Below are 12,500 nucleotides of genomic sequence, written 5' to 3'. Positions count from 1 at the left end.
ATTAGATCTGGCAGTGTTTGGGTCAGTTGACAATAGAGGCAAAACATTCTCTTTGTCTCTGATGTAACTAATTTTTAGGCCATTTTACATGTGATTATACTGATAATTCTTTCTTTAAGAAGTAGAGCTTTTATTATAGTAAGAATAATAATTAATATAATTGAAATTACTGTTAGGTTTCATTCATTTGAATTTATTAGAATTTATGAGATAAACCTTAAGTCATTAGAAAACTTTGCCCACCAGTGTCTTTCTTATGCTCGAAGAAAATACACTGAAAGAAATTAGATAAACTTAAATAAAATGGAATGTTTTTATGGAATGTGACGAATTCTTCCTTGGGCCCATATTGAAGATGAAAATTCGAAATAAATCAGTTTGATACGTCACGAATATGAAAATGCTTATTAACAATCTCTTCATTGTAACACGAATGAAATGCTGGATGGAGCTTTTAATTATATTCCACTTCTTCTATCTATCACATAATCGTGACCTGGTTCTTCATGGTTGATTTATTTTCTGGGAACCAAAGTTAAAAAAAAAAAAAAATACTGGGAACCAGCTGACCAAATTGGGTCTCATCTCCCTTCGCCTCTCCTTATCTCCTTATCCTTTTAATTCCCTATCGGGTGTGGCATGAAATGGGCGATAAGCCCAGCATCATCTCGTTTGAAGATGCCCCCTACTCCCATGCCCCACGTATTCCCCCCCCCCCCCCCATCCCATGGCCCATATTTGTCCCGTGCCCCCGCTGGGAGGGAGCAAAAGCGCTGGTTTGCCAAACGGGCGGGGTAAGTTTTTTTTCAGTGATTATAAGGCTCATTATCTCAAAATTCTTTTTCATTAAGTTAAATGGGATTCTTTTCGTTTATTGTTACTCTGGCGCAAGGTTAAGATTAACACGAATCATTTCAAAGATATAAATAACTGTGATATGAATATCCAAGTTTTCATAGATAATATCTACGATCTTAGATATGGCATTAACTAGTGACCAGGAAACGTCATTCCCAACTGGGCCCAAGTTGCGTATACAAGGAGACCGTAACATTTTTCATCTTGCTTACAAGTAGCGATAATGGGAGGATGGCCAGCTGTCCTTGGCTGTCCGGAACCTGTCAGCTTAACTTACAGGGGAATTAGAATATCATTGCGAGAGTATGAACGAGCAAATATCAAAAGTGAGCCGCCTGTTCGTTTTGGGAAGTTTGATGCCTTTGTCAAACTGTTTAGATGTAATTTTTGCATAAACGGTTGGTCCATTGCTTGTCTTCGTTTATTTGTTACTCATTTAACCTTAATTATTTAATGCTGTCATAATTGCGATCTTGTAAACTTGAAGATTTGTGAGTTATCAGAGTTTTATTCATGTCAACTCGATGCCTGTGAAATATGAGTATCAATTCGTTGCATGCTAATTATTTGATATTATTATGATAGAAATTTTGATTTAGTGAATTCTGACGCATTGCAGTAATAGAACCTGCCATACATAAGTCACATTATAGTTACTGCCTGTTAAAATAAGACTCGAATAGGGTGTGTATATATATATATATATATATATATATATATATATATATATATATATATATATATATATGTGTATATATATATATATATATATATATGTATGTATATATGTGTGTGCAATCCCTTTCTGAAAGTGTTTGTGTATCGCTATGATCAGCAAAGCTGTAGGTCAGGGTCATCCATACTAAGTTGGTTTGCTGTGAGCGATCAGATTAAAGGCTCCCACCAACACCAAACCACAGACATGAATAGGGACATGTGTGAGGCCTTTGTCCTGCAGTGGACTAGAATCGGCTGCATTTGTTGATGTTTATTGTATGTACATATAACATGCTGGAGTTAGTAACCGTATTTGTAGACTAGTAGCCTTGTTAATAATAGTGAATTATCATAGTAAAGAAATGGGAATGTTTGTTAGTTATTATGCGCTTTTAATTACATAGCAATACGTTACAAATGATACTATGTTTTCATAAGGAAAATTACCTGTTAGTAAATTAGTAGACACAAGTTATACCCCATTATCAAAACATGCATTGATATTGACATACCATCACCAGTAGACTCTTCGTAACATCACCAACTCCCAGTTCTTAAGTGTGTCATCCCTTTCCTTTTCCATACAAATGATTATTCTTCGTAGTGTTGCCAGATGGGTTAGTCTAAAAATCCCTAAAACTCGTGATAAAAAATCCCCAAAACCGCCCAAAAATCCCCTTTTCCAGAAATATATTTTCTTTTAATATAGAAATTACTCACTGTACTTCATGTAATTGTAAGTAAACTAATTGCAACAATATAAAGGTTTACTCATCTCTGTTTCTTCTTCATAGAAATATGTACAGATTATCGTCACCAATCATCCAATATACCCAGATCTAAGGATAAATTCCCAAATGTAAGGATAAATCCTCAAATCTAGGGATAAATCCCCATATCTGGCTCCACTGAAAATTTCTTCGCTGAATGACTGGACACACTCCTGGCCACGGACGCCTTTCTTCCTCTCCTTTTTCGTCCCTCGGTCAGTGATATAGATGATGATGATGTAATGGTTTTGTTTACAAGGGCTACTACGTCTTGGGTTCGACCCTTGTTGTCAAGCAGACCATACCAGGAGGGATTCAAAAGTCAGCAATTAGACTCTAAGGCAAAAAAGGATAATAACAATGATATCAATGATAGTGCATTTGGAAAGAAGTACTATTGTTGTTGTATGATCCTATAAGAACAGACACAAAATTATAGTGTATCTATGCCGTAAGAAATGATATTTGGGTATTTTGTGGCTTAGTGGGACTGTAATGAATAGCAACAAATCATATATAATTAGAAAAACATTTATTTGTAGTTTTTGAGCCATTGAAAGAAATTCAGATAGGCTATCTATATATTCTTTAAATATTGATAGTAATTAACCGTCTATTTTGCCGTTTAATAATTGTTTTCTTCTTCAACGTATTGTGATCAAGTACAACAATTGAGGTTTAAGGAATAGAAATATCGTAGTGTTAACAATCTTGGTGAGGTAGAGATCGGTGGGGAGCGGAGTTATACGCAAAAATATGGATACTCTTAGCGATAAAGAAAATGGATATTATCATTACTTGCTATTTATGGCAGGGATTTAAGCCAAGATAAGAAACTTGTAATGTACTGTTTTCTATAAGATATAAGGATGAAAGAATGCTGTTTTTTATGTAAATATGGGATTGATGATAAAAAAAAAGAATCTTATTCTTGACCATTTTTTTGTGATGGATCTGACATATTGATATTTATGAGTGTGTAGTTTTACGCTTACTTTTAAGGTTTACATTTATGAAGCTATTGTTTTTGTTTAGATCATTGGGAAGAATGATAAAGACAAGCAGTAGACGTGTCACTGACATTGATCGAGGTAAATTTCCTTATGTTGAATCTTATATCTGACTTATTGATGACAACATGGCCGAGATTTTCCCCCTGATAACTCGCATGAGATGGAAATTATTTTGTCATACGACACTTAACATTAAGGAAAAGTTTAATGATGTTCAATTTTGTATGAAGGTATATGTTTTTAGAGATATTGTTAGGTTGATGTGTTTATCTAAGTGGTGATTTGAATTCCAGGGAAAGATATATTGTTCTGTTGTGTGAATATCATGATTTTTGAGTATGGTAATTTATACGGCTGTTGCTGAGAAATATTATATATATATATATATATATATATATATATATATACACATATATATATATATATATATATATATATATATATATATATATATATATATAAATATACACACATACATACATACCTCTGTACAAACATATATATATATATATATATATATATATATATGTATATTTATATATATAAATGTATGTATATATATATATATATATATATATATATATATATATATATATGTGTGTGTGTGTGTGTGTGTGTGTGTGTGTGTGTTAAAACAAAGTAATCTCACTGCCAGAGAGAAACTAGGAAAGGCTATTCGGATTATTTACTCTGCAAGTACAGCCTCCGCGCAATATTTCATGACTATCATCTGATACGCCCCACACACACAATTCCAAAAGCAGTGTTGTCAATATTTTATTATTTTACCATTTCGTATTTGTTCCTAATGGATGGTATAACATAACTTACTGACTTGTATTCCATTCTGAAACCGGCTTCGGTGTTGATCATATGTATATATGGTCAGTCTCTAGGGCATTGTCCTGCTCTATAGGGCAATGTTACTGTCCCTTGCCTCTGCCATTCATGACCGGCCTTTAAACCTTTATTAGGTCGAGAAGTCACACATGCAGTATGCATAAGGCCACTGATTTATTTAAGTAGTCACGCAGCAGACATTTGTATAAGAATATTAACATATTTTAAGAATTTAAGCATTTGCATAAGCATTCAGCCTTATTTACGTATTTGTGTAAGGATTATCTTATTAAGTATATAATCTATATTAGATTGTCTATTAGTATATAACCAATCTAATAAGAATTCTTTTATCAAATAAATAATTTATAAGAAGTCTCTTATGAAAATAATGTATAAGAAGTCTCTCAGGAAGTAAATCATCTACATTAAGTGAGTAATATATATTGGAAAGTCTCGTATTAAGGAAAAAATCTATACTAAGAAGTATCTCATTTTGTAACTAATCTATATTAAGAAGTCTCGCTAGGTGAATAATATATGTTAAAAGTCTCTCATTTGTAAATAATCTGCATTAAGAAGTCTCACAAAACAAATGATCTATATTAAAAAGTCTTTTAAGTAAGTCTTATTAAATAAATCATCTCATGTATTTCTCTCTTCTCTCCTTCCGCAGAGGCCAGTTCGCCGTGGTGTACCACGCTCGGCACCGCATCTCTGGCGACGAATACGCCGCCAAGTTCTCCTCCAGGTGGCGCATGGGGGAGGACTGCACGGCGGACATCCTTCACGAAGTGGCTGTCTGTGCCATGATAAAGGCCACTCCTAGGGCTGTCCAACTCCAGGATGTCTTCAGCACGGAGAAGGAGCTCGTCCTCGTCATGGAGTAGTGAGTACAGGATTTGATTTAGTTTTGATTTTACATAGACAAATACACACACATTCATATTATATATATATATATATATATATATATATATATATATATATATATATATATATATATATATATACATACATACATATATTATCTATATATACATACATATATTATATATATATATATATATATATATACATACATACATACATACATACTGTACATACATACAGAAAAGGTCATTACATAATTTTCCTGAGGTTTTGACCACCCAAACATATACAGACACACACACACACACACACACACATATATATATATATATATATATATATATATATATATATATATATATATATATGTATATATATATGTGTGTATATGCATGCATGTATGTATTTATATACATACGTGTGTATGCAAATGTTGACAGATACCATTTACATGTGAATGTTTTAATTATTAACTCCACGAATATAAAGTAATTCTTCATACTATTTTTATTTCTGTGAATGATTGGGAATGACTCGTTAGTTCTTTTAGTGGCTGCAACCTAACCATTCTTTTGAGCTAAGGAGGAGGGGTTTGGCGGAGCCTATAGGTCTACCTGCTGAGTTATCAGCAGTCATTGCCTGGCACTCTCTGGTCCCTAGCTCAGTTGGTGAGGAGGCTTGGGAGCTGATCATATGTATATACTGTATAGTCAATCTCTAGGACATTATCCTGCCTGCTAGGGCAATGTCACTGTCCCTCGCCTCTGCTATTCATGAGCGGCCTCTGAACTTTGTTTAAACGATTAGAGTCAATTTTCATTTAATTATCCTTATTTAATATATGAAGCAAAAGGAAAAAAACAAGGAAAATAAAATTGAAATAAATAGTAATGTTTTGGAACGCTATTTTTTATTATGCAAAATGATTTTCAGTGGCAACTTTGCCCTGTTGGAGCCATTGGGCTTAGAGCATCTTGCTTTTCCAACTAGGGTTGTAGCTTGGCTAGTAATAATGATAATAATAATAATAATAATAATAATAATCCCTCTCCCCATTACGCACCAAACTGTCCCTCATATACAGGACCCCCTCCTCCCCCCTGTGTCTGATTTACTTTACAAGCAATGTTTTTGTCCCCATCTTACATCCGGGACCGTAAGGTCAGCATGACTCTGTGCTGACTCCTATCGCTTGTTAGATTATCGGACAGCAAAATAGAATGAAGTTGTCGTTTAATTTTGGTTAATAGTTTATGTTTGGAGGTTCTTTGGATCGGTGGTTGTACATTGTGAGTGAAGTTATTATTATTATTATTATTATTATTATTATTATTATTATTATTATTATTATTATTATCTATATACCAACAAGTACATTTTAGTACTGAAGTACTTGCGTAGAAGTGCAATTTTCGGACTGTTCGGTGTACAAAATTAGTAAATTATCATCATCATTATCAATATTATTATCATCATCATCATCTATGTGCCATCAAGTACACTTTAGTACCGACGTACTTGCGTTTAAGTGCATGCAAAAAAAAATTCTACGCATGCGTACAATCATAATACAGTAATTCACGTGCGTTAAAAACATATTTTCAAAAGATACAAGCACTTCAGTCATTCTGACCAACCCAAGCAGATGAAAACGAACCCGATTGTTAAGAAGTCACAGTTTCTGACATCAGACGAGGTGAGAGATGAGGACTAAGGGAGGTTAGGGTGGGGGAGGAAGGATGCTGGTACCAGAGATCCTGCAAGGATCTGCAATCACAATAGCGTCAGTGACGCAACTGCCAAGGGACAAGGCAAATGCATTAGCCAGCCCTTCACGAAACATTTCTTCGATGCGTTTAATCCTTTCCACCCACACCCCCGGACTTGTTCCTTCCCTCGTTCCCTTTGTCTCTCCCTCTCCCTCCCTTTCTTCTCCCTCCCTCCCTCTGTCTCCCTCCATCTCATGCAAATGTATCTCCACCCTCACCGATTTCTCATGCAAAACAAGCTCATGACCTTTTAATATCTTTCTTATTTATTTTTTATTTTTTTGCTTAGTATTATTTTGGTTGTCTTTCCTCTGTAGTGTTTACGATTGGGAAGGGAGTTCACTTGATGAATAACCACCGTCTTCAATTGATCAACTTCTATATAACTATGTGTATCTAGAAACGGCTGTATTTGTTATTTTGTTTATGTATTTCTATATACTGTATAGCCTACATGTGTACACACACACACACACACACATATATATATATATATATATATATATATATATATATATATATATATATATGATAAATTTTGCACATTTAGTCGTTTCTTTCATATTCAAATAAACCTTATATTTTGGATACATTAATGTCTGGATTCTCTTAACGACCTCGGGATAAGAGCCCCAGGCGAAATCACACAAAGACAAGAGCTTGTGACCGGCTGTGTGATTACATATACTGTGTGTATATATATATATATATATATATATATATATATATATATATATATATATATATATATATATACATATGTATTATATATGCGTGTATGTGTATCATTCATGTTTAGCGATAATAGGTAAGCGTAAACATGTGTATATTCGCCGTATTCTCTGAATGCTAACAAGAAAGATAACGACGTAGAATTGGAAGTATAAATAGAAAATCAATTCTAATAACCCTATAACAAAATTTGCAACTCAAACATGGTGTTAATACTAAGCAAAGAATTGAAGAAATGAAAACATAAAATGGTTTTTCTCTTCTATAAAATCCCTCTTTAAAAAAAAAAAAAAAAAAAAAAAAAAACTGAGGACATCTCTGTTCCCTGATCGAATATTAATGAAAGATATTTCTCCCTTTTTAAGGAGGGATAGAAGGGATATAAATCTCTGGGTGCAAACTTGTCAACTATTTTTTTTTATCAGATATATATTAATGAAAGATGTCTCTACCCTTATGTTCTTTCTTACATGGGATAACATGAATATTTTAGACTAGCTGTGCTAATAATCTCGCTATCTCTTAATTCTGGTTAGGTTTTAATGAATGGAACTTCTACTTTTTTTCCCCTTATCTTAAATAGGGATTCTGAACTTGGAGTCTCAGAAAGGATTCGTTGATAATTGATCGTGTGACTTTGAAAAAGGTCTCCCATAGATTCCTTGGATAATGTCAAGGTTTTTAGGTTCGACTTGAATTTCATATGGGATAATGTCTGACTGGAGATAAACGTGTTAACAGAAGGTTAGGTTTATAGCTTATTATTTTATCTCGAATATAAGATGAAATTCTTCTTCATTAAATTCATCAAAGATCTTTGTTAAAAATAACCCTTCTGCCATGACTGGAATTCAAATGCGGCTTGATATTTACCATTAGATTTTCTTCTATCTTTATATTATTTAACATAATAGACTATGATCTAGTTAATGTTATTATCTCTCTCTCAATAGTTTTTAATGTTCTCCCAGGATATATATGCTTCGTTGTTTTGTTTTATTTCTTTTCGCTATTTCTGATGCTTATCACTATAGATTTCAACGTAGTGAGTTGCTTATTATTATTATTATTATTATTATTATTATTATTATTATTATTATTATTATCATTTCTGGATTTGTTATTACTTTTGCATAGGTGATAAAGGTTATGCGAAGTGACGGAGTGAGGGAGAGAGTTGACAATTGCAAAACCCTAAGAGAAATTCAGTAATGATAATAAGTTATAACACTGGTTATTATTATTATTATTATTATTATTATTATAATTATTATTATTATTATTATTATCATCATCATTTATTTTTAGTATTGTTGTTGTTGTTGTTGTTTTTTTTTTTCTTTTTGTTGTTACAGAGCAAATTAACGCACGTACGTCACATTTTTTTATTTAAACGCTACGTGATGGTGAGAACCAGGAAAAGATTTAACGAATATATAAGCGGTAGGGCCTTTGTAAACGCCCTCCCTTCCATACATGCGTGACTCGACTTTCCTGAAGATGACAGATTATCTTGTCAAATTCACACCCCGGTCGGTTATAAAGGAATTTATTTTCATTCCCTCTCCCTTATTCCCCATCGGCGTCTTATCTTAATTATTTATATCCCTTCGGTTACCTTCTAATCCTCTTTTCCGCGAACCTTTCCATCTGAATGAGCCGTCATATTCATTGTTGCCTTCCTTGGATTATTGTTATTATTACAAGCCAAGTTACAACCCTATTTAGAAAAGTATGATGCTATAAATAAGGGATCCATCAGGGAAAAATAGCCCAGTGAGGAAAGGAAATAAAAGAATAAGAGAAGTAATTAATAGTTAGGAAAAAGTATTTTAAGAACAGTAACAACGCTAAAATATATATACATAAACATTAAAAATATTAACAAAATAAAGAGAAGAGAAAAAAGATAGAATAGTGTGCCCTAGTGTACCCTCAACCAAGAGAACTCTAACCCAAGACTTTGGACGACTATGGTACAAAGGCTATGGCACTACCCAAGACTAGGAAACAATGGTTTGATTTTGGAGTGTTTTTTTTTCCTAGAAGAGTTGCCTACCATAGCTAAAGGGTCTCTTTTACCCTTACCAAGAGGAAAATAGCCACTGAACAATTACATTGTAATATTTTAAGTGAAATAGAACTGTTTGGTAATCTCAGCGTCGTCAAGTGTAGAAGGTTAGAGGTGAATGTGAAGAGAACAGGCTAGACTATTCGGTGTATGTGTAGGCAAAGAAAAAAATAGCCGTAACCAGAGAGAGGGATCCAGTGTAGTACTGCCATCCTTAGCTCACAAGGATGGTGAGGTTCCAGACATTATTAGAAACTATCGAGCTTGAGCATGACTCGATCTCCCGTCCAGCAGAACCCTAGACAGGGACGTTTCAAGAATGCCACCTAACTTATCTGAATTATTATTCCCCCCCCCCCTTTTTTTTTTCAACAGCACCATAATAATGGTTCTGCCATTTTTCAACGCTGTATTGAGTAGTATGCTTTTGTATCTATAGTTTTAATAATCATGTCTTACCACTTCAAATTATATTTGATCTAAAAGTCGTTGAACTTCTTTTTTCGGGACATGAATTTCACCTTTACAGTATTTCTGTTTTTGGAGAGCCCGATTGCAAAAACAAACTATAGCATAAATTTCATAATTTTTACTATTTTATTTTAAAACCAATTTGATATTGACGTGTTTCTCCGCAATGTGTTTTTTTATATGTCGTTAAGGTGTAATTTTTAAAGTATTTATGGTTGATAGGTAGGTGATGGGTCTGGAAGTTCTTGGGTGTATAGTTTACTTAGTGTTGTGACAAGGATAATTAAAGTTACTTCTTTTAGTTGTGGCCTCTACTTGTCACATTAATTTCCACCCAAGTGATTAACAATTAATAAAATGTGTTTCGGCTGAGTGATTTTCCTCGTCATGTCACGCTCTCTGCAAATGCGCAATGTAATATTTGTTGGTAGACAATTTTGCGTCATTATAATTCATGCGGATTTAGTGTCTATGATCATTTTTTTTGCATTTTTTTTATAATTCTTGCTTATATTGTCTGATAATTTTCTTTCTTATTTTTATTTTGGTTTTATTTCCTTTTTTTTTTTTTACATATGTTTGAATGGATATATATATATATATATATATATATATATATATATATATATATATATATATATATATATCTATATGCACACTTACCGTATCATACTGAGATTTCCATTATTGACAATTATTTATTATATACGCTTGTTCACGTAAATATTGCTTTACAGAAGTTAAGTGTATTACGTAATTGTCCTTCACTCATATATATATATATATATATATATATATATATATATATATATATATATGATTTAACCCGAGCTAGATGTAATTTTCTCAAGCATTCGTAAAAAAAAAATAAGCTTCCGGTAAGAAATTACGATTGATCCCAGAACTTCCTGCTGCTCGCATTTCCTTACGTTACAGTACCGAATCCTGGAAGTTTTTACTCCCATTCTCTTCCTCTTTCATGCTTTTTTTACCTGTTCTTCCCCTCGAGGTCTTTTTATCTCCTACTCTTTCATTTTCCTCTTGCTTTTTGCTTCTATATTTTTCCTTCTACGTTTCTTTTCTTTAATGATCATCCCATTCTCCCTCTTTCTCTTCCTCCTCCTCTGGCTCTTCCCCTTCTTCCTCATCCTGTGGCTCTTACCTCTCTCCCTCCTCTTCCGGCTCTTTCCCCTCTCCTTCTTTCTCTAGCTCTTACCCCTCTTCCTCATCCTCTGGCTCTTACCCCTCTTCCTCATCCTCTGGCTCTTACCTCTCTCCCTCCTCCTCTGGCTCTTTCCCCTCTCCCTCCTCCTCTGGCTCTTACCCCTCTCCCTTCTCCTACTTCTCCTCCACCTCACCCTCTCCCTACTTCTTCTTCCTCTCCTCCTCCCCCTCCTCCTGGTGTAGATCCTTAACGCCCTGTGATGACTAGTGTTTCCTGGTTATGATGCCAGCAGGATCCCCGCCCTTCTTCCTACGCTGCCCTTTTATCTCTTCATCTTCATTCTTATCTTTTCTAGATTCCTATTTTTTTTCCTTTTTTTTTTTTTTTTGTATCTTTCCTACGATTATCTCCCGGTCGTATTCGTTATACGCCGGTCTCTCATTACTTCATATGTAAAGTTTCATTTCGTTTAAACACCAATTAAATATTAATTTGAAAGTTGTCTTCGTTTTTTTTTTTTGGGGGGGGGGAGGGGTGACTTGCCTATTTTGGCTTTTCCCTTTTTGTTATGCTGTTTGTTTACGCTTTTATTGTCGCCGTGTTTTCCTTTTCTTTTTTATCACATTGAATTTGTTTTGCTCAATTGTTATTATTATTATTATTATTATTATTATTACTAGCTAAGCTACAACCCTAATTGGAAAAGCAGAATGCTATAAGCCCGAGGGCTCCAACAGGGAAAAATAGCCCAGTGAGGAAAGGAAATAAGGAAATAAATAAACATTATAAGAAATAAGGAACAACTGAATTAAAATATTTAGAAAACAGTAGCAACATCAAAACAGATATTTTATATATGAACTATAGAAAGACTTATGCCAGCCTGTTTAATATAAAAACAATTGTTGAAGTGGAGTTGATTAACGTGCGAATATCAGTCCTTTTTATTAAACCCGGAGAGGGAATAATGAAAATAATTTTCACAGAGTTTATCTTATAAAAACAGGTGTGTTGGAGCTTCTATTTCCGGCGAGAGTTTTCGTTTTAGGATTTTAATTAAAGGTAACCGAGTTAGTTTTAGCTTCTTTACCTGTAATTAGTTTGTATAATAGAGTATATCTGATAATTGCTTTTTATTTTTATGGTTTTTATATGAGAGCATACAAGGTGATTTATTTTTTATTTCTAAGGTACTGTATTATTATTATTATTATTATTATT

The 12,500-nt window shown here is 33.5% G+C and overlaps 1 protein-coding gene across 1 annotated transcript in view; it reads left to right on the top strand.

Annotated features, from left to right (window-relative positions):
• Window positions 1-11,546, top strand: part of LOC137646680 (serine/threonine-protein kinase 17A-like) — a 139,006-nt gene extending 127,460 nt beyond the window's left edge. The window contains exons 2-3 of the mRNA XM_068379787.1: window positions 4,875-5,087; window positions 11,324-11,546. Of these exons, the coding sequence (XP_068235888.1) occupies window positions 4,875-5,087; window positions 11,324-11,546 (436 nt within the window). The remainder of the gene's footprint in view (window positions 1-4,874; window positions 5,088-11,323) is intronic.
• The last annotated feature ends 954 nt before the right edge of the window (window positions 11,547-12,500 follow it).

Source organism: Palaemon carinicauda, chromosome 9, assembly GCF_036898095.1.
Source record: "Palaemon carinicauda isolate YSFRI2023 chromosome 9, ASM3689809v2, whole genome shotgun sequence".
In the NCBI taxonomy this organism is placed as follows: domain Eukaryota; kingdom Metazoa; phylum Arthropoda; class Malacostraca; order Decapoda; family Palaemonidae; genus Palaemon; species Palaemon carinicauda.
Note: the sequence above shows the minus strand (reverse complement) of the source record. Positions and strands in the feature narration are given on the sequence as shown.